This window comes from Fulmarus glacialis, unplaced genomic scaffold (assembly GCF_000690835.1).
Source record: "Fulmarus glacialis isolate BGI_N327 unplaced genomic scaffold, ASM69083v1 scaffold10874, whole genome shotgun sequence".
In the NCBI taxonomy this organism is placed as follows: domain Eukaryota; kingdom Metazoa; phylum Chordata; class Aves; order Procellariiformes; family Procellariidae; genus Fulmarus; species Fulmarus glacialis.
Window position 1 is genome coordinate 69,128 of NW_009206124.1, and position 23,479 is coordinate 92,606.

The window sequence follows — 23,479 nt, forward strand, 5'->3', positions numbered from 1 at the left end:
GGGGGGCGGGGGGGGGAAGACGACCATATTCTCTCAAATAATTCCCAAGCAACTCTTCCCTTAATTAAAAAAAAAAAAACAACCAACCAACCTTCATTTTTTTAATACCAGTTTATTAAAAAGGTTTGTGAAAACTCTCTACCTATGTATGGCTCAACAAAAAGTATTTGGAAATTACAATTTGTGGACAAACGTTTCCAGTTCAGCATTCCACGTTTGTTGTCAAAAGCAGCAATTGGAGAAATCTCATGCAATGGAATAGTCCCAGGAGCTGCATTTAGTCTTCCCTTTCTGCTAAACAAATACCCTGTATGTCTTCCATTTAACAAGATTTGGTGAGCAACATTTCTTGTGGTGTAGCGAGCTTACCTGAGAATTCAGTTAACTCTTTGATAGATCTGAATTTTCTTTGATCTTGAAGTTTGTCCTGTACTGGAGGACACTGATTTTTGCTGTCTAGTAGGAAACGAAATGCTGTAAAATGTGACTACTTTTTTTTTTTTCTCTCTCTTTAATTAGGGCTTGTGAAGAACTGGTCAAGACACTGGGTTTTGATTGGATTATGATGTTTATGGAAGAACACCTGCATTCCACCACGGTCACAGCAGCCATGCGAATTCTTGTGGTCCTGTTGAGTAATCAGTCCATCCTTATCAAATTTAAGGAGGGTCTCAGTGGTGGAGGCTGGCTTGATCAGACAGATTCTGTCTTGACCAATAAGATTGGTACTGTGCTAGGTATGACATCTCAGCCCCCTCATGACTGAAGGATTGCGTGGGAGTGCATGTGCGTATGTGTCGAGGCAGGGGTTATTGTGTGAATACTGTCTGGCAGATGCATCCTTTCCGTTACTGTTGGCTGTGCTGCAATCAGATGCCTCTGCACGTCGTTTTTCTTACAACTAAGAGTTAGATTTCCTAGGCAAACGGGAGAGGTTTTACAAAACTGCCCTTCAATTGACATTACACAGATTTCATTGTAGGTCAGTATTACCTCATCATCTGCACGAAGCCTGTGTAGCTAATCAGTTTTTTCTGTTACCATCATGGTAAGGTTAAGTATGTCCCGTGGGCAGGCACATCGGAGCTAGATGCAGAAGTAGCATAGCACAGCACATGTACATAGCTAATAAAGATTCAGTAAAATTTACTCGTTTGTTTACTTTTATTAGTTAAAGCATCATGTGGTGTTATACCTGAGCTACTTTGTCTACTGAGTTCTGTGCCAATTAGATTTACCTGTTTGGATTTTTGCTATCTTGGGAATTTCTGTGTTCACGGTATCATCTTAGCTTTTCTTTTCCTCTCCCTCTCCTGCGTTCTTCTGCACACATGCGCACTTGCACTCTCTCTCTTATTAAAGACTTTCTTCGCAGGTTCTTAAAGCCTCATTTATCCAGGTTATCAGACCTTTCCGTTACCCCATGTGATCTAGAATTCAGTGTGTAAGGCTTTAGTGCTACAGGACCCATTTTGAATGGGTCTGAAATGCATCTCCAAGTGTCTGAAATAATGGATGTCAATTCTGTGTAGATAGGTATAGTGGCGATTTCCATGGACCTGTTTTTTTTAGCCAAAATAAGGTAGTGCTTTTCAGATGAATGTCCATTCAGACCCTGATGCAAACCCATTGACATTAAATGGGAGTCTTTCATGCGCTTGAGTAGGCTTTAAATCAGGTTGGTGGTATTAATAGTACTTTCAACTTAATTGTTGTTTTTAAAATGACTGTACAGGGAGCCACCTCTCTGTGTTGCAGCAGTATATGATCTGTTTCTGTGCTAAAGATTTTTCCAAATTGCTTTATTGTAAGGAAATAATTATGAAGTGTTGTTGAAGTGATCTTACTTCAGGAAGAGGGCTTTTCCTGAAATGAAAATATAAAGTCCATTTTTTTCTGCTTTGTCTCTTTGAAATCTATGAAAGTATCTTATGCTATCTTGTCATTTTTTGTATAAATAAAACTGTCTATTAAGTCTGTCTATTTACAGTGGTTTCCTGTAATATATCCCATGATATATCGCTCAGGATATTCAACTAGGAACATAGGATGGTTGTTTGCATTATTAATGAATTAGGAAGGTTAAGGAAAACAGTTTTTCTGAAACCATATGACACATGCAAACATTTATTGTTAACATATAGCATCTGTTGTTTGGCTAATTCTGATTAAGGTCCTGTGTTTTATTTAAGAAACAATTTTTGCACATGCACATGCCTTGCTTGCATGTGCTTTAAAATTTGAAACCCACGAATATTTTAGGGAATTGACTGTTGTTTATTCAATATTCACTTTAAATGTCCAATAACATGAAAATTTTCTTCAGTCACAAAATCTTTCTAAATAAGATTTTGATTTACAATCACATTTGGAGAGCATTTGTAGAGTTTTCCTATTTTTCTTATTATAGTATCACTTTAATTGGATCTGAGCTAGACCGTGAGCAAACAGATATTTTTAAACTTGTGTCTCATCAAATGGTAGTGACGGATTATGTAATTTTCATACCCTGTGTTTTTTAACAAATTACAACACATTGGCTCCAAGATTTCTCATGAAACCAAATACGAGATTACGTAATTTTCATACCCTCTGTTTTTTAACAAATTACAACACATTAGCTCCAAGATTTCTCATGAAACCAAATACGAGCCATTTTTGTTCAAGATTACTGATGGAATTCCTGCAACTTTGTAGCAAAGATTTCATTAGTCTGATTCCTGGTAGATGTTTTCTGTTTAAAAAGTCAATTTCTGGTGGAAAGAATATCTGTATTAGACTCAGAAAAACAACCTGGTCTGTGGCACTGTCAGAAGAATGGCTTGCTATCTGTGCTTGTGTAGAGACTGAACTGTCTGCCTGCCTCCTTCCTCACTTGAAAATAAGTGCTTCTGCTGTCCCGGTGTGTATTTTTTGTTTTTTAATAGGAAAATGAAATACATAGGCAGAAGCAGGGTCATGAAAGGTGAGGTTTGTGCCTCTGGCAGCACTTAAGATAAAATAAGAGCATTTAATGCTTCATACCAGCTGATTAATCAGTAACAAAAGAGCTGAAACAAGATGCCCCTAAGACATCTTTGGAAACAAATTAGCTGCCCATCGACTTAAATGAGCCATGGGATTGCTGCTTGGTAATATAAATCTGAGATTAAGGTGATACTTCCCTCTCAGCCAGTGAAATACCTTTTTTCAGGAGCTTGGGTGTTTTAAAAGTCTGAAATTGTGGTCACGGTCACAAAATGGATCTGTGTGTGTATGCAGTAGCATTAGGCAGTCTATATGGAGCAGTGTCATCTGTGTGGTATTGGAAGGCAATAATTTCCTTTTTTTTTTATTGATTAAAAAAATTAGACGTCTGAAGCAGAATTGCATAATATGCGTGTGATAGTCTGTATACACACGTTCATTTTTTACAGCGTTAATTTCTGAGGAGGTACCCTCTCAAGTTCACTACTTGAGTAAGAGTGAGCTTCACAGGCATTTCCCTATTACCATTGTTGGCTTTTTGTATTTTTTTTTTCATCTTAGGGTTCAATGTTGGCAGGAGCGCTGGTGGCAGATCGACGGTCCGGGAGATTAACCGGGATGCTTGTCACTTCCCAGGCTTTCCCATTCTGCAGTCCCTTCTCCCGAAGCACACTAATGTACCTGCACTCTATTTCCTCCTCATGGCCCTTTTCCTGCAGCAGCCAGTCACTGAACTGCCCGAAAACCTGCAGGTCAGTGCACCTGTCATCAGCAGCCGATGTAATCAGGGTTGCCAGGTAGGGATTATCTAGTAAGATGTAAATGTAATTCTGTCTGTCATGAAAGAAAATAATGGATTAACCAGGCCCCCTCCTTTTCTGCAGCTGACTCACAGTCACGATGTGGTATTTAGTGCTGAGCTGTTTGGGGTGGGAGAACAAGGTACCGTGGGAGTAAGTGGAAGCTAGCCTTACGGCATAGCTGTCACTGGTGTCTTTCTGGTCTGTTTTGGGGTCAAATGAGAAGCAGATCCCTGGTTCGAGCTGGCATGGTGTGGACATTGAAGGGGGCATAATTTTTTGCTTGCTTTCTTTGTTGTTTTTTTTTTTTGTTGGGTTTTCGTTTGGGTTTTGGTTGGTTTTTTCGTTTCGTTTTGTTTTTTTTTTTGAAGAGTGGGGAGTTGCTGTTGTTAAAGAGAGTTCACGAGGTTACAGACAAAACAAGGTAGCTTTTATTTCAGAAAGTCTCTGTGGTTTTGTAGGGAGGCATCTCAGTTGTTGCTGGAAAACTTCTATTGTTCTTATTCTGAACAGGTTGATTTTGGACTTGTTTTAGTTATATGTAAACGAGTAGCTATTATATGGCCTACAACAGAGTCCTAGGAAGCCTTAGTAGTGCTTTATGGAGAAAAGCCACGCTCCAGATAGGCAAGGTGCCTGTTTAGAATGGGTATCAGTGGGAACCGGAAAGTAAAAGTTTCAGACTGGAAGGTATTCTGCCTGCCTGTGTTCTCAAGAGGAATACTTGACGGCACGTTCAGCACTGTGCTACAGTGAAGTAGAGGCATGAAGCTCACCTCCTGCTTACAGCGTTGAAGTACAGCACAGTTAAATCGAAACTGAATTCAACTATTTAAAATATTTAGCAGTAGCACTCTTAATGCTAGAGTTGGGCACTTTGTCCTTTTTTATTTTTTTAATTGATTTAATTTTTGGACTTGCTTGAAAATGCAGCTTGGTTTGTGTGTTTTGTTTATTTTTTTTCTGTGGGATATCATGTGGGTTTTACTGCTAGATGTGAGTGAAGTAAACTGAGGTGATTGTGCAGCACTTGTGCTACAGGTCTCTCCTTGTTTCAAAACACATACTTTGAGAAGGTGAGAGTTGCAGTTACGTTAGCCCATGGTTAGAAGGAATTTTCTTCAGTGACACATGACCTTCATATGAAGCTTTTGGGGATAAAGTTTGGAGGACGTGAAACAATTCATTTTTTAGATACTGCCAAATGTGCGTATTGTAGGTATAATAAAAAGCAGTATCAAATTGCACGGGAGAAAGGGGTTATTTCATGTCATCTTTCTTCTTTTTCACCTCTTACAGTTTGATTTAGACTCTATTTGGACATTCATATTTGGAGTTCCTGCCTCCTGTGGCACCGTTACTTCTTCAATACACAGTGTTTGCACAGAAGCTGCCTTCTTGTTATTGGGAATGCTGAGAAGCATGCTGAATTCCGTAAGCATAAAAAATTTTGCTCATATTTGAATATACAGAATTGTTCAACTTTGCCATGCGGTCAAAAGCCAAATTAGAAAAGCTGAGATTTTGTTAGTGTCATGACAAACCCAGCTGTGAGTTAGGCTCATAATACTTGGTGAAAACCATCATTGTCAGTGGGTTATTCTATCTTACTTTATTTTTCAATATCTGTAGAAATATTAGTGGCCACAAAATTAACTCTGCTTTTTCACGAAAAGGCTGGGCTTTGTGTTTTACTGCAAATAAAACAAAACAAGAAAGCAGAAGGATAAAATGTTCTTGGCAGAGATCATTGAATTTCTTTCCTGATTAAGAAATTGTGGGGGAATGTTTGAGACTCTATATCCCATCTGCTCAGAGCTATGCGAGTTGCAGATTTCTTGCATGAACATTTCACATGCAGAGAAGTCCCCTGACTATTAATAGCCACATGCTGGAGGAAATAAATTTACTGCCAGAAAAATGTGTCGTCTTCTCATCTTTGAATCTAATGTCAAGAGTAGTGAAAGTTGGTTTCTCAGTGGAAAAATTTTGTATATCCTTGGAGCCAGAGTGTGTTATCTACTGAAAATTATCTCATGAAATGTTTGAAGATCAGCACCTGTTTGGGTGTTGTCTGTTTTGTCGTCCTGTGTTTGTGATATGCTCTTAGAAGCATTGCTTGTGTGTTTCTCCCATGTTAACGTGTTCAGAAGTGTCTCCTGGACGTGTGTACTGATTAAGTGTTTGTGACCTGCTGTGGTACACGTTCCTTTTGTCACGTGTTCTGTCTCTTGCTGGTGACCTGTTCTGTCATGTGTTTGGTCCTCACCTGTTCGGACACATTTGTGACATGCTCAGAGACATGTGCTGTCTCTTGCCTTGCTGTCTTGTGCTGTGTCATCAGGTGTATGTTCAGATGTGCCATCACATTTTGGGTTGACATGAGTCAGGTCATGTTTACCAACATGTTTTGAATCATTACATGTTAGGACACATGTTTTGTCTTACGGTCAGTTATGTGTTGTAAACGTGGTCAGTCTCCTATTTGTGATGTGCTCGAACACGTGCTCAGGCATAGGTTACTGTCATGTGTTAGGCTGCCGTGTGTCACTGCTGTGGGTTTATCACATGTTCAGTCATGTGTCTGGTTACATTTCATCATGTGGTTGCAACTTGTTCCAGCCTGTTTTATCATGACATGTCCTGTTGTCATGTTTGTCATGTTCAGCCACATGTTTCTCATGCATTTATGTTATAGTGACATGCTGCCATGTATTCAGTCACATGTTTGTGATGGCTTGGACACATGTTCCCTTATCACATGTTCTGTTGTCACCTGTTGCAGGCACATGGTTTGGACATGTGGTTTATGTGTTTGTTAGAAGTTGGTGACTTGTTCAATTGTCACACATTCTGGAGGCACGATTAGCCATGTATTTGGCCACATGTTTGGTCAGGTGTTCATCATATGGTGACATGCTCAGACACGTGTTCTGTCACATTGGGTCAGGTTTGTCACATGTTGGTGATATGCTCAAACACATTTTCTGTCATCTCTTTGATCAGATATTAGGTCACATGTTTGGGCACTGTGTCTTCAGTGATGTGTTCTGACAAGTGCTCCAACACACATTTGACATGTTCTGGATGTGTTTTTCACACTTGGTCGTGTGCTTGGCCACATGTTCAGTCATTATTTCTGCTCTGCTTGAATAAGCGCTTGTCCACATGGTTGATCACATTTGACCCCATCTTTGATCACCTGTCATGATCACGTGTTTCATTGCATGTTTGACAATGTGTTTGATTGCATATTTGACCCTACAGCTCCTCTTCCTGCAGCTCCTTTCTGAAATGAGCATTCTTCAATTAATGCCGTCTATACTAATGTGCTGCTTGTTTTTCAACCCAGCCTTGGCAGTCAGAGGAAGAAGGCTCTTGGCTTCGAGAATATCCAGTCACCTTGATGCAGTTCTTTCGATATTTGTATCACAATGTGCCGGACCTCATTTCCTTGTGGATGAGTCCAGAGTTCCTGTGTGCGCTGGCAGCAACAGTGTTTCCTTTCAACATACGACCTTACTCTGAGATGGTAGGAAATCCAACTAGTTGGCTGTTTTGTTTTTACCCTGAATGTTACTTTTGATGATTTATCAATTAACAGTCATACAAAGGTAAAGCTACTTACCCTGCAGAAGGAGGTTGTTGTAAAGCCTGGGGTGGACATTTTGTATTTGGGTTTTGGAACTGAGAGAAGTGCATGTTCAGCTGAATGGCAGTTGCTGTGCAGTGACATCTGAAACTTTCATTTTAGGGGGAATATACATGGTATATTTGTTCTCTAGTGGATCAGGTTTTTTCACTCATACGAACAACATTAGCTCAGATTTACACAAGCAAAAGAGACTGCATCAGCCTGTGCTTTCAGTCCTCTGCTCTGGAGGATGTGATAAAATGTAAAACTTCTTTTTTCTTCCCACTTCCCATTTCTTCTTTTGTGGCATAACCACAAAACAGTGTTCTTGTATTACCTGGAACTACTGCGTTCAAGCCAGGAGAGGATGTGAATTCAACTTTGCATTGCCACCTGAAGTATTCTTCGAGCTAAGCGTCATTTACAAATGATACTATTTCTAGAATATGAATGGAAAGGAAACAAACAGTTATTGTTAGCCAATGTCTAAAAGTAATGTTACTAAGAACGTGGAAGGATAGTTAGGCTTCAGGTTGGCAAATGCTAAAACTAGGGAGGGCATGATAAAATACTTCAGGAAATACTTACTGGTGGCATGCTATCTTTTTGTTGTCAATAGAAATGGGAGATCAGTTTTTAAAGGTGTGTGCTGATGAGTCTCCCATAAAGATAGTTTATTTTGCTTTTTAGTTTAACTTGCACATGAAGTAGATGCTCGGAGTGCGCTCTCTCTCTCAAAAAAAAGTGCCACTTACAAACTGGTAAAGCTGATTTGGCATTCACCTGTATAGAGTTTTTAGAAGAGCCTTGTGTCTCTGAGCAGATTTTACTTTAACTACTAGGTCCCTTGAAACTTTGTGTAGCTGCCTGACAACTTGAGCTCTTTGCTGTTTGAGGGCTCTCTTGACTCCAAATCAGTTTGCTCCTCCAGCATTTCCCTCTGCCCGAATGTGTAGAACTAATCAATCTCTTGTGAAAAAGATGAATAACAGCCAGGTTCTGGCAACAAAATGCTATAGCCCAAATTCAGCCTTGAGAGAAAATTCCTAAATGATCTTTCAACCTTTCTGAGATTGCCATTAAAACCAGAAGGACTACGTGTCCAGGCTTTTCTTCATTTCTTGGGAAAACTCTCCTACTGAAGCAGACCAAATGTTCAAAATGTTCGGTTACTTCACATGTAAGCTGGTGATGCAGTAAGTCTGTTGAGGGAAATCATGTTGTCTCCTCTTGCATTTGGAGGAGGGCGTTAGATAAAAACAGTTAGTGTTTTGGATCTGACAGCTTTCGTTACTGTTTGTGCTTTTGTTACAGTCCTCCTTAAGAGTTAGCCCCTCAAAGGTTCTTGTTTGACAGAAACAGGAAAGCTGTAGAGACCCTTTTTTTTTTTTTTTTTTTGAAGAGATTTTGGGAAACTGGCTTACCCATAACTGCGCTCTGATGAAGGTATTGTATTAAGAAAAGGCTTGGTTCCTTTTTTGTTTTCTGTTACGTAAGCTTCATAGCCTTTTTTAGTTGGCTTCTGTCTTGATTTTATTTTAACTGCTTTAGTTAATTTTTTCAAAACATTTCTTTTTTGCAATGAGAAAATTTTTTTTTGCAAAGTATCTAGAAATTGCCCAAGTACTTCTTGTTGGTAAGTGAATATGAAATGTGATGTCTAGCTCACGTGACTCAGGCAAGTCTTCACTGATTACTGTTTGCTTTGGGAATACCAAAGTAGGATTTGGATGTTTCTCCTGTTGTTTATTAGGGAATTGATCCTGAACATAGTAATCTTGTAAAAAGGCTTCTTAAGAAGCAAAATATGAAGTGAGTAGCCTTAGAAAGACAAGTAAAGAATAGAGTAGCAAACAGACTGCTGTTAATTTGTTGATCTCTAGAGGTTTAACATGCTGTTTTTCACAGGTCACTGATCTTGATGATGAAGTTGGGTCCCCAGCTGAAGAGTTTAAAGCCTTTGCAGCTGATTCTGGCATGAACAGGAGCCAATCAGAATACTGCAATGTTGGCACCAAGACATACCTAACCAACCATCCTGCCAAGAAGTTTGTGTTTGATTTCATGCGTGTGCTGATAATTGATAACTTATGTCTCACACCAGCCAGCAAGCAGACTCCACTGGTAGATCTTCTGCTAGAGGTACAGTTTATTTGTTTTTTGTGTTTTGTTTTGTTTTTATTATTTGAACTTACTGTGACACTTTATTCCCTAAAATGTTTTCCTGTACTACCTTTTGAAGTTAGAGGAGTGATAGCCTAGGATTCAGTAGAATCCTGTAAATTGTCATGAAATAAGAGGGAAATAAAAAAGGAACAGTAGTGTCACATAAATAGTAGTTTGCTGGTCTTTAACAACTTGGAAAAGCTAAGAAAGCAAATGCAGAGAGTTTATCTCAGCCTTCCTTGAGAATGTTTTCTGGACTTCTCCTCCCTGCCTGTCCCCACCCAGCATTTGTATATATTGGTGACCATCTCGGGTGCTTGAGCTGACGGTCTGCATGCTGGTTACGTGGCTTTTTTCCTGCTGTGCTCTGTTCTCCCCTCCACGCCACAGCCCTCCTACTGCTTTTGTTTGTGGGCTCCTTAACTTTCATTTGGCCAGTCAAATGGCTGTGTTAGTTGCTGAGCACACTGTGTCAACATTTTATTTCTGTTTTGTGCTCACTTTAGAGAAGCCATAATCTTTTGGCATCTTAGCCAATACCTCCTTTTGTTTGGAAACAGGTAGTGGATCACAACACTAGGTGTTCAACAGTGCAGCATGAGAAACTGTAGCTTTCTTCAAGTTTTATTTTTGTGGAATATGATTCATTTGCTAAACACCTTTCAGACCATGACAGCTGTATTGGTTTTGTTGAAAATATAAAATCTCTGCAAATCCCTGAAGAAATATTAAGGCTTCTGTTTTATTCATATTAGATAAAAAGAAGTGGCAGACTATGGCGCCATATGCTATAAAAATTCACAAAATAACTGTGTTCTCTTCCTATAAATTATCTTTTAAAGTTTGTGAAACCTGCAGAAGGCATCATTCTGTTAAGGGTGAGACAGGGAATGAGGAGTTCAGTTACTGTTTAACTTGCCCACACCTTCTTCAGACAATGTATTTTGAAACGTTCAGTTCATGTCAGTTCACATTCTCCCTTGACCTACCTATTTGTTACTTCGTCTATGCATTTCTGAGTCTCCCTGATTTTTTTTGATAACTGCAGGAATTTTGGACTATGCTTGTATATTTCCTAAAGAATTTCCTAGGGCAGTTGAGCATCTCTTTGCTGTCACAAAGCAAAAAATGAATTGTCAAGAGATGCAGGTATATACAAGCATCAGGAAGCATATTTGAGGCTATGTTCAATTGGTTGCAGTTGCTTTACTGCTGTTTTAATCTGTTATCACTCGTCAATGTTAATTACTGGCCCCTTAGCATAAACAGAGGACTGGGTATGTACACACTGCTAAACTGTTACAGGGCAAGACAAAGCAGGTTCACTTAATGTTATATTGCTTTCTAGGACTGTTTAAGTGGATCATTCAGTTAGGTATGATTATGTATGCATTGAACAACACAAGATGATAAAGTGATTTTCCCCTTTAAGTGCAAAGGCGATTAGAAAGGCTTAGCACATCCATCTATTATATGACTATACCAAGGCTGCTGTAGTAATATGCAGAACCACACATAAAGGTGATGATCAGCTTACATGTTTCATCTGTCCTGTTTACTCTTTTTTTACTGAAGGAGGTGACTGTGTGAACTGAGGAGATCATAGTTTAACCATGCACCTTTTCGGAATGTGTTCTTTTCTTGGCAGAAGATAAATTTACTGGATTTAAATAGGAATAATGCCTACTCTGTAATGCTATGTACAGCCAATGTATAATCGACGTGCGTTCTTAAATTTTTGGATGAAGCCAAGACTTTTTACTCGACACAGAATGTTAAGAGGAAAAAAAAAAGATAGTTCACAGGAGCTGAGAAAAGAGAAATTCACCTAGAACACCCTCCCCCTCCCTCTTTTTGCTGACTCAGAGTTATTATCTTAACATTGTATTTCTTTTATCAGGCTTCCCCTGAAAGATCAACACGAACACAGCAGAAGGAGTTTCAGACATACGTTTTGGATGGAGTGATGGACCACTTACTTGCAGCTGATGTTTTATTGGGTAATATAGCAAAGTGTAATTATCAGTCTGTTGATTTGAGCTAAAGGTTTTGATTATTCAACTTTTTCTTTATTAGTGTCTTCTTTTGTTACAACTTGATTGTCTTTGTATTTTTTTTCCTGCCCTTTGCTTTGATGTGTAAATGGTGTTGCTGTGCTTGCATGTTCCCTCACTATCTTGATTGTGCCAAAGCTGTAAAATAGGTTATTAAAAAAAATATATGGGATGAATCTTTTGGATGTGTAAGCCAGACAAATTGCAGTCACATCAAAAAGAACTTAAACTGGACCTTGCATCATTTCTCTTGTGTTTCTTGCCTTGGTAGAGGATCTGGAGCTTTTGTCAATTTATCATGGGTGGGACTTTGGTTTTTAAAAGTTAGCTTTGTTTCCATTTCCTCCTACTGTAGTTTTATTAAGAATACAACACCCCAGAAAAAGCCTCTGGGATTAGCGCTCCATTGATCCAGTTAATAAATGGACAGGAAGAGAATTAGAAGCTTGTAACTTGGATGTCAGTACGGTGGGCTGTCCCACCAGAGCATGGGTTTAAATGATCATGAAGTGGCCTGTAGGAATATCACTGCTCAGGTGCCCAATCTGATTTCATGGTGGCCTGCTGGACTTCCCAGAAGCTCTTGGTTTGCTCTATCTCTATCCTAGATGTCATGGGGCAGCATGCGTTTCTGTTCAAATGTGCTTGGAAGACTCCCTCTTTCTTGCCACAGCAATGATTTGTCTTTCTCTGGGTGCAGTGCATTAATAAAATAAATCCAGAATTGTGTTACATGAAGCTTTGGGTCAGGTTCTTAGAAGAGCTGCCTGCCCTTACAAGTACTTCTGTGCAGCCCGGGAGCAGGACTTTGGTTTTCCCCAGGCATTCCTTTTTCCAGGTTTTGCCAGCTTCCTCCAGGTGCGATGCTATCTGTTGCTTTATGTGCAGATGGGGCAACAAGTGAATAAATGTAGGTGAACTTCGAGCAAAATCAACACCACTGATGATTTTTTTTTTTTTTTTTTTAAATTATGGAAGCACTTGCACTTTTCAAGCTTCTCTTAATATAACTGGACTGACATTTACGTACACGCAGACACATGCAGTTGATGCCCATTGACTCTCAGTTTTATTGAACAAAGCACAGTGAAAGAGACATGATGCCAGCTGATATCACTTGTCATCTCAAGGTGTTTGAAAAGGTTCTTTTCTTTTTGCAAAAGCAAAAGTATAATTTAAAAAAGCTACAGGTGGTTCTGCACACGTGCAGCTCCAGTTGAAAAGGAGGACCATATATAAATATGATGCCTCGGGATCACAGGAGTACCATTTCTTCTGGACTCTTCCCTCCCCAGTGCCTCCGTGTTTTGGCCTTTGTCACTGTCAATTTCAAACGTTCGCTTACCATCGAAGTTCATTGTAGGGAAGCCTTGAGGTTTTAGCTTTTTCTTTGACTGAGTCTTTTTCTCTTTTGCAGAAGTCTAGAAAGCACAGACTAATGTGGATGTATTTATGCAGATGTGTTTTTTTGATAAATGAAGAAAACTTTGGGGTTTTTGTTACCTAGGTGAAGATGCATCTCTACCTATAACGAGTGGAGGAAGCTACCAAGTGCTGGTGAACAATGTGTTTTATTTTACACAGCGTGTGGTAGATAAGCTTTGGCAGGGCATGTTCAACAAAGAATCCAAACTTCTTGTGGACTTCATAATCCAGCTCATTGCACAGGTAACAATGTTCTTCTATAAGCCTGCTTGCGAAAACATTTTCGGAGGTTACGTTAAAATCCATGGAGTGATGTCACTAAACAACCTACTAGTGACACATGTCAGGTCAGCATAGAAGTACGCTTTTCTTCCCCAGGCTTTATCTCTTTTTATGGAGCTTCCCTGGCACATCTTGTCAGTGTGGAGTGCTTTAATATGGGGCAGTTGAGTAAAAACTGCTTTCAGATGACGTTATTTTTCAGAAATCTTCCAAAATAAACAACAAAATTTACCTCACATGAATTTTGGGAAGCTTCCTAAATTTACCTTGACATCTTTGGGAAGCTTCCTCACTTTTATTGGAGATTGGTAGAAGACTTTTGCTGTTAGAAATCAGCAGCGTCTAACAGCAGATGTTAAAATTGTAAGTGTATCATCATGTAGTAATGTCATTTTGGTCCTTGAAATTAATGGATTTGATGCTTTTAGTAAAATACTGATTTTGAAAAATGAGCATGGGTCAATTCACGGTAAGATTATCTGCCAGTAAATTGATTTTCTGCTACTATCTGATCATGTTTTTTTATTTCACATCAGTCAAAAAGAAGATCTCAGGGACTATCGCTGGATGCTATTTATCACTGCCTGAACAGGACCATCTTGTATCAGTTCTCAAGGGCGCACAAAACTGTTCCTCAGCAAGTGGCTCTCCTTGATTCCCTAAGGGTCCTTACTGTGAACAGAAACTTAATTTTGGGACCTGGAAATCATGATCAAGAGTTCATCAGTTGCCTAGCTCACTGTTTGATTAATCTGCATGTGGGAAGGTAAATATCTCAGACGGAAGTTCATTCCAGAACCAGGGCTGTGAAGTATTAAAATGACCTGTTCGCTCTCAGCAATGACACTCACCTTGCGAATAAGTTAGCAAATTCTGGATAACTGTTTATAATTTTCCAGCCACTTACGCAAGCAAGCGTAAGTGATTCATTTTGAAACAAAATTAAGTTTGAAGAGCCCAGGTATAGAGAACATTCTTACCTCCTTTTACAGAAGTACTTTAAAATACTGACACAAGTGCTTATCTAACCTTTTTGAAATGTTCTCAAGGTAGAAAGAAACACTGGTGCTAAGTAATTAATAGTCAAAGAGGTCTGTCACTAGATTTATTGTCTATTGAATCATTCCATATAAATTCCGTATCTTAGTACTTGGATTTATAACATTGAGTAAGTCCAGTCAGGCATTAAATCAGATGCCCACGACGAATGCTGTAGACACCCGCTTTTCTGCATTGCTGCAAATGCCTTCCTGGCATTTTCAATTTTTCTTTCCAAAAAGATGTACGACTTGTGTTTCATCCAAAGACATTTGGGAAGCATCAGCAGCAGAAACCCTAATGTTCTCCATTTGTGGCCTCGGCTGTTTTGTGTTTCTTCAAATATTACTGTCTTCCTTCAGTGACATCAGTGTCCATGGCGTGTCATTTTTTCATAAACCTTCAGTTCAGCTTGTGACCGCAGATTATCAGAACTCACGCGGACAGAAGTGAAGATATGTTGCTGCAGGAGCACATATTAATCTTTGTGATACTGTCACAGGGAATCAAATGCTTTAGTGTGTATTTTTTTTCTGGTTGTTGTTAATTCATTGTGTATTTGTAGCAATGTTGATGGGTTTGGATTGGAAGCAGAAGCCAGGATGACAACTTGGCACATTATGATCCCCTCTGATATAGAACCAGATGGAGTCTACAATCAAGATGTCAGCGAAGGTAATCTGAGAATGACAAAGCCACAGATGTCTGCTGATGCCACTTCTGTATTGTCATCACTAATCTTTTACCCCAGTTACTGTTAGGGCTGGGTGTGTGTGTACATTAAAACATATAAAAAATAGATAAAAAACCACTTAGAAATACCAAGACAGACGTATGCAGGATAAGTTACTGTTCTGTTAAAATAGCAACAGCTCTTCATTGTTTTCTGGACACATACCAGAATTAGAAGTACTGCTTTATACGCACTGAGTTGAATGCAATAGAAATGGGTCATTTTAAGTGTGCACCATGGTTTTGTATCAGCTGGATCTTACATGAGCATAGATAAGAAATAATTGGTTTAGGCGGTAAAATTACTATTCAGTGGCATCCTCAGGATCTTTCACTCAAAGGAAATTTATGAACTAGCTGTGGAAGAAAGGATTCAGTGATTTCCTCCCCCCCCCACTTCACATATATATTTAATATTTTTGCAGGTGTGTACTTACACACAGAGTCACATCTAAAAACATTAAAGTGTAATGTATGTATGGAATTATATATGTGTATGTACACATATACTTCTATGAGATTTTTTTGAATCTAATTTTGTTAATAGATGGATGTGGGAGAAGAATCACAACTAATTAGAGCTGATGTTTCAGATTCACAGAGAAAAAATTGCCAAAATTAACTGTTAGATTCTTTCTGATAGCATATAAATGGCAAAAAAAGACAGTCTGGCCAAAGGCATTTCACAAGTCATGCAAGAGGGCAAGAAACTAGAGTATAATTGCACAAATTACTCAGTTCACAACTGTAAAAATACCAATTCTATAAGCACTGTGGAGAGCTGCTGTTTGTGATCTTGTACCTATGCAGGTCGCCAGCTTCTTTTAAAAGCCATAAACAGAGTGTGGACAGAGCTGATCCATAGTAAAAAACAAGTTTTAGAAGAAGTTTTCAAAGTGACGCTACCTGTCAATGATCGTGGCCAAGTAGATATAACTGTTGCAAGACCTTTTATTGAGGAAGCAAGTTTAAAGTGTTGGCAAAATCATTTGGGTAAGTGTAACTGAGGATTTATCTATCCTGAATGGTAGATTTCCCTGAAGTGAACCATATGCACTGGATGTTTTAATATGGGCTTAGCTTTTGTGTAGTGGTAAGTACTCTAAACTGTCACCATTTAACATCTCTCATTCAGAAACTGTACTGTGTATAGGATATACTTACATTCCACTGCACACAGGGCCTTTATTCAACACTGTCGGTGGTCTCAACAACATCCTGTGTTTGTGAGTCAGCGCGCACCTAATAGCGTATTGTGGATTACAGTGATGGAATCATTTAGCTCCCTCCCATGAACACTTGGATTGAGGTGACCTGTGTTACCGTTCTCAGGATTGGATGTGCCAGGCAGGGAGGGGGACCCCTCGAGCATGTCTGAGCACAGCCTGCAAACTCTCGGTCTGGTGATACGATTGGAAATGTGTGAGTGAGCAGTCCTTCTCTAGCAGCAGTGATACTATGACTTCTTGGCTAGGAAATCTGTTCAGCATAGGAGGCAGCTTTGCAGGAAGAGGACCTGGGAATCCTGGTGAACAACAAGTTAAGCACAAGTTAGCTCTGCGCCCTTGTAATAAAGAAGGCCAACTGTTGCTGGACTGAATTAGCGAGAGCTTAGACAGCAGATAAGAAAATTCCATAGACAAGACTCCTTTGATGATTACACGGCTCTAAAGTAATTGTCCTGGTTTTGGCTAGGATAGAGTTAAATTTCTTCCTAGTGCTGTGTTTTGGATTTAGTATGAGAAGAATGTTGGTAACACACTGATGTGTTCAGTTGTTGCTAAGTACCCTGTCAAGGACAGCTTCCATGCTACCAAGCAGAGACTGGGAGGGAGCACAGCCAGGACAGCTAGCCCAGCTGGCCAACGGGGTATTCCATACCATGTGACGTCATGCTCAGTATACGAATGGTAGGCGTGATCCGGGAAGTACCGATCGCTACCTGGTTATCGGTCAGCGCGGGTGGTGAGCAATTGCATTGTGCATCGCTCATTTTGTATATTCTATCATTATCATTATTATTTTCCCTTTTCTGTTCTATTAAACTGTCTCTATCTCAACCTGCGAGTTTTACTCCCTCCTACCCTTCCGATTCTCTCCCCGTCCCACTGCAGTGGGGGGGAGAGTGAGCAAGCGGCTGCATGGTATTTGGCTGCCTGCCAGGTTAAACCATTACAGTAATTGATGTTAACCTTGGTGTACAGAAAGCATTTTTGGAAACTTGGAATACTTGTTTTTGCAGTCTCTGTATTTCTAGATATGCTTTGTCCCTGACTGGTGTTTGCTGAAGTTTCCAGTATCTCACTGATAGTCAGTATATTTGCAGAAATGTTTTAAGTAGAGTGAAGGATCTTTGGAGTAATTATTGCTATAAGAAAGTAGTAGTGTTTTAAAAGAAGAAGAAGAAAGCTCAGAGGTGGAGTGAATTAAAGAAACAGTGAGGAACGTGAGCATGTACTTTCAAAGGTAACTGACATACTGTACAATCCATTAGCTGAATATCGGGAGAACATTAAACTGTTGAGAGAGTTGAACTAAGCTGTGATTTTTTTTTTCCTTCAATTTTAAAGTAAGCACACCAGTCTTCTGGACTTGACTATCAACTGGGATGGTTGTAGGTGCACAAAAAAGTGCAGTAGGCCCACCTAGCTTCTCCGCTCAGTACAGCGTACTTTTGCTGCCACATTGGTTAGTGGGGTCATGTTGTAGCTCCTTTTTGGGTAGAGATACGGTGCTCAGCTGCTTTTTTTTCCACTTGCATCTACTGTTTATAACATAAATAATACAAATTCTGTTATCTTTGTAACTGTTTTGAGAAAAAAATATTTCTCCAGACGCTGTCTCCCTTCTTTGGAATGCTCACTTGTTCTTTAAGGGATGTAAATCAGCAAAATTAAAGTTGGCGGGTGTGGAGGGAAGCTAGGTGATGATTTTGTTTATACGTAGCTGGTTTTCACCTCTTCAGATGAGGACGGAATTCATAGCTCATGGACCCCGATTTTGATAATTGATAAAAGGAGTAACAAATCTGTTTGTCATGCTTCATTTCAAAATGCAAGCAATTCCCAGATTTCACCTGGGGATCTTTCTTCATACAAATCATGAATGTTTGACATGAATGTGAGTGCTGCTGGGCACTTTTAAAACAAACAAATAACAACAAAAAACCCCAAACAAACAAAAAAACCACACACACACACACACACACACCAATCCCCAAAACACCCACCTTTTTAAAGCAGCAGAAAAGGTTATTGTATATAAAAAAACAACTATGGGGGAAGGGAGAAAAACCCCACCTAAAAAGTGCTCCCAACTCTTTCTCTGTGTTTTTCAGCTCATGAGAAAAAATGCATCAGTAGAGGGGAGGCTTTGGTTCCAACCACACAGTCCAAACTTTCACGAGTTAGCAGTGGGTTCGGCCTCTCTAAACTAACTGGTTCCAGGAGAAACCGCAAGGAAAGTGGGCTCAATAAACACAACCTCTCTACACAGGTAATTCCTGTCAATAACATGCAATCTAAAATCCAGCAATGTATGTTCACGGTTTGTGGTAAATATCCCAATGTAAGGAATCCTGCAGAATGTGAAGTGATATCTGGTGCTTGGTTTTCCCCTTTTTGAATATCCAGACTGGGCATCTTGCTTCTGCATGTCCTAATCTAGTAGGTACATCTGCATAACTGTAACATTAAGCCAAGAGTTAAATTCTTTGTTTTTGGTGAGACTGCTCAGCTGCTTCTGGTTACATATATGCTTTATTGCTTTGCCAGTCTGGGTTTTAAATTCAGTTTGCAACGCTGCTCTGAAATGGAAGCTGTGAGATAGATGCTTGTCCTTTTTTCCATCCTGCCCCGAAAATTATGTGGTTTAGGAAAATCCTTGTATATATCATGACTAAACAAATGCTGCTTTGCACTGTTTTCATTGTACTAGAGAAGAGTTCAGCAAAACAGTATGTGGTGGTAGAACTAGACATTCGCTTTACAAACCTGCTTGCTTAAAAAAACCCCATAAAATTTAAAAAAAAGTTAGACCAGAGTAGCACAGCAGTGGTGCTCTCAGTAGGACAGTACCTGGTGGGGCATTGCAAGGAGTTAGTATAAAGTATTTGAGGCATTGAAAACAAAGGAAAGAGAGGAGTTTGAAAGTTTTGGAGGATTGAGTTCTTACTGTATTTAGCATTTGAAACATTGGGGAGATGTTGGGTCAAGGGGGGCAGGTGTATTCCTGTCACAAGGAAATGTATAACTTCTGTTGACTTAATCAGAAGTTATTTGTGTCCTGTGAAAAAAATACATTGCCAGTTCTCTTACTGATCTGAAAATTACTCAGTGGCTTTGATAAAATAAAGAATTCTCAGTGCTCTCAGTCCTTTTCATGGTGAGCAGGCATGCACATTAAAATTAAAAGGAAGAAACTCACAAACAGCTGACAGGAACAGTTGCTGGCTGTATCAGTAGAGGGAGCAATAAGTGAAAACAGGTATATTGCAATACAGAGTGAGGAGTGCTGGGTGTCCTGAGGATTTCCAACAAACTAGGCAGCATCCACAAACTATTACTTAAAAGACAATAGGGAAAAGTAATAATATTTGTCAGTGCCAATCTTTGGCTGTTTGGGAATGTTCTGTCATGTGTTTGGAGTATTTTCTAAATGTTTGTCAGTTTCTTTTAAAGGATATTCCTATACATGAATTTACTGCCTTTTGAAAAAACAACAGCAAAAAAAAACCCAAAAGAAGAAAGCAAAACAAAACCTTAAATACTGTTGCATGCAGTAGTTTGAAATTCATCATCTAAGTAATTTTTTTTAAGAAACTGTCCTTTGTGAGCAAGTTTAGCAAGATGATATATTTACAGGCTTTTCATTCAAACAAAACCTGCTTTTATAAAATGTCATTCTGTCCTCTTACCTTTGTATTAGGAAATTTCCCAGTGGATGTTTACTCACATTGCAGTGGTTCGAGACTTGGTTGATATGCAGTATAAGGAATATCAAGAGGTATGGTTCAGAGGATTAATAAATGACACTGATATTTTGACCTGTTAGGTTATACCAATCCCGTTTCTCAGTATGGGGCTTGTAAAATATTAGATTGTCGTTGGTGAAATGCTTGAATGTTTAGATACAGTTGTTATTTTAAAGGTATTTTTAAATGCAATCACATAAACTCATTTTGATCTGGTTGTAGATGAAAACTCTTGTAGCAATATTACATAAGTTAAATCTTAATTTTTTTCAAGAAGTTTAAGTAGTCTTTCCTTAGAAGTGTTTAAAAAAAAAAAAAAAAGAAAAAAAGAAAAAAAAGAGAGAGAGATTGGAAATATGCTAGAATATGCTGTCTTTCTAAAACATTGTACAGAAACTTAAGAGGAGATGCGGAGCAGCATTGTGCACAAACACTATTATATAACACAAAGAAAATTTTATGGTACCTTTCCCAAATCATGCAGTGATAGAAAGTGGCTGCTCTGTGCCTTCCACAATGAAATCATTGCACCCTGCGGTTTCTTCAAACTAGTTTGGTTCAAACTAGTTGCTGAGCTGCGTGCTATAAATCTTAGGAAATCAGCTTCCGAGAGAAACAAGTCATTGAAAGCAATTAGTTAAAAAAAACAACCACCAAGCTTTGCTTCATTTAACTTCTCTCTCCAGTGTAAATACAAGCAGGGAAGGCCTCCAAAACAATTTTTGTTTTCATTCTTAAAATCCTTTTTCAAAATCAGTGGATTAGTGTTACATTTCTTTCATATTTGCCATTTAGAAATACATTCAACTAACAATACAAACCAAAAGCAGAGCTTTTACCTTCTTTTTTTTCCTTTTTTGTTGGGAAGATTACAATATCAACCCTGCTTTTATGGTAACTGACACTGGAAATCTCACTAAGGTGTACTAGAAAATGGTACTAGAATTACAAATGATTACACATTTTTCTGTAACGTAGTGAAAATGTCTCTGCTCACATCAGAGAAATGCTTAAAAGCATCACTCCTGATGCATATACAAATGTCTTTGTATTCAGCGTCAGCAGAATGCATTAAAATACGTGACAGAAGAGTGGTCTCAAATTGAATATGAGTTACTCCGAGAGCGAGGTTTGTGGGGTCCCCCCATTGGCTCTCATCTTGACAAGTGGATGTTGGAGATGACTGAGGGTCCCTGCAGAATGAGGAAGAAGATGGTGCGAAATGACATGTTTTATACTCAGTATCCCTACATGCCTGAAGCCGAGCAAGAAACAAACTTGCTGGTAAGTATTAAAGATTTTGTGATGAGTAATTTTACGCCCTGTTGTAAAATCTGTATTTTTTTAATAAGTTTTTCTTAAGAAATGTGTTTTAATCTGTTGGTATTACCTGGTATTCTGTCTGTATATGCTAAGTGATTGGTAAGGTCCAGTTGTTCCTCTTAGCATATTTAGGGAAGGGACTGAATCACTTTGCTCAAAACTAAGTGAACTCGAAGACTAGCAATTGCAACATAAGATGACATGTGCTTGCATCAACTAAGTGATCATGCCGGTGAACAGCAGAGGCATCTTCACAAGCCTCTAGAGGCTGAGAAGTACCATAACTGCGGGAGGTTTCCGTCTGAGTTCTTGGCCTTATGCTAGATAATGTGGTAAGCAGTGATCTGAAAAAAAAAGGGAAAGGCAAGCAGGTACAGGCCTTGGTTTGGGTGCGTTTGTGAAATATACTTTCATCCGTCCGCAAATATGAATGTGGATTGTGTAGCAGAAATGCACATGGCCTTTGAAAGCTTGGCAGTTAGTTCCTGTTAATTTTGGAACACCGTTTTTAAGAAATGGAGTGGTCTTTATTGTGTGGTCTTTATTTTTAGGCATGCGTGTATGCATGCAGGATTTTTTCCTCACATTAAGCATGAGTGTCAAAGTACTTAAAACAAGCAAACAAAAAATAGCATTCAACGAGTTTTAAACCATTAGGTATATTTGCTTGCAATCTGACACACAACAGCTGTAGTGACAGTCTAATTCACATGAAGCGGAGAACATGCCATCATACATTCTTCTCAAAAGTGTTCTTTCTCTGATGCTTATATAATTGATGCCCTGTTTTCAGTCTGACTTCTCAGGTAGACTTCCTGAGACATCTGATGATACCATTCCTCAAAAGGTAAAGAAACAAGTACACTGACTGAAAGAATGTAAAATAAATACAACTCTTTTTCCTCCTGCATGTTAGGCAATCTTAACAAGGCTTCTACATTTGGCTTTCAACTTGCTCTTTCAGTAAATATTTCCAGGCGTAAAGGTTTTTTCAGTAATCACATTAGAAGGTGTTACTGTGCTCTTCTCAACCTTCACCTAATAAAACTTTCTGTAAATCTTACCTTCTTTGCTGCACACTAACAGGCTGTTTTGGGCTGTGCTATCACTGTTCTCACTGTGTGAAGTGGTGTGGCTTTGGGATCTGAACTAATGGTCGGTGGAACATGTTTAGTAATGGGCAACACGATCACTTGGAAGCATTTACTGGGAAAGTAAGTGTTTCTTTCTAAGAGAGGCTCTGGTGAGCAGTTTTTTCCTTTTTGGTCATAATGGGCTGTAACAGGCCTACTTTTGTTAGAGCCCAGATTAATTTTGTCTTAGCTGACTCTTCTCCTCATTTTTACTATTAATGAAACATACACATTTGTTCAAAAAACGTGAATACTGCCTTGAAAATAGCAGACTACTTCGGAAGTGGCTGCTCTGCGAGCATTTCAGTATTATGCTGCTTATCTGTTAATTACATTTGCAGTCTTGCCCATCACTAAGTACAATGTGTAATGTGCGTTCACTCGTTTTGAATTACATTCAACAATAAACTAATATATATAAATGAAAGTAATTATATTATACAGAATATCTAATACAAATTGTTACCATTTTCCTTTATTCACGCTAGCAGTGCTAGTTAGGATTTCTCTTTGTAGGCTATACATAAGTTGTATCCACAGAGGTTTTAAACATCATTTAAGTGGCATTTTTGTGGTGATAAGGAGTGAAGACTTAGTTGAACATAAGTGAGCAAAGTAGATCACAGTGCCTTAAATTTTTTATTTTTGGGGCAGCCAATTTGACCTGAAATAATAAATCTCCATGTTGCTGATCTTAATCTCTTTGTCATCCTGAGCATCCACTTGTAATAAAGCTAGTTTGATTTTATGGGTCATTTAGTTTCCCACTCTACTATCATACAGATGAACCAAAAAAAAAACCACCACCCCACTTTAAAAAATTTAAAAGAAATCACATTTTATGTATTTCCAGTTATTACTGCAGAAGTGGATAAGGGAAAATCTTGACTGAAATGGCAGTGATATTCTACAATTCTACATAATGTAAAGTATTGAACTGGATTTATAATAAT

General features: G+C 38.8%; 1 protein-coding gene across 1 annotated transcript in view; it reads left to right on the forward strand.

Moving 5' to 3' along the window:
• WDFY3 (WD repeat and FYVE domain containing 3) overlaps positions 1–22,240 on the forward strand; it is a gene marked incomplete at both ends in the record, with an annotated part of 89,231 nt that extends 66,991 nt beyond the window's left edge. Inside the window, 14 exons of the mRNA XM_009575632.1 lie at positions 520–737; positions 3,529–3,764; positions 5,067–5,201; positions 7,120–7,299; positions 9,310–9,543; positions 11,468–11,567; positions 13,129–13,289; positions 13,865–14,094; positions 14,932–15,041; positions 15,909–16,091; positions 18,436–18,593; positions 20,025–20,102; positions 21,127–21,354; positions 22,187–22,240. Coding sequence (XP_009573927.1) covers positions 520–737; positions 3,529–3,764; positions 5,067–5,201; positions 7,120–7,299; positions 9,310–9,543; positions 11,468–11,567; positions 13,129–13,289; positions 13,865–14,094; positions 14,932–15,041; positions 15,909–16,091; positions 18,436–18,593; positions 20,025–20,102; positions 21,127–21,354; positions 22,187–22,240 — 2,305 coding nt within the window. The remainder of the gene's footprint in view (positions 1–519; positions 738–3,528; positions 3,765–5,066; positions 5,202–7,119; positions 7,300–9,309; positions 9,544–11,467; positions 11,568–13,128; positions 13,290–13,864; positions 14,095–14,931; positions 15,042–15,908; positions 16,092–18,435; positions 18,594–20,024; positions 20,103–21,126; positions 21,355–22,186) is intronic.
• Positions 22,241–23,479: the final 1,239 nt, after the last annotated feature.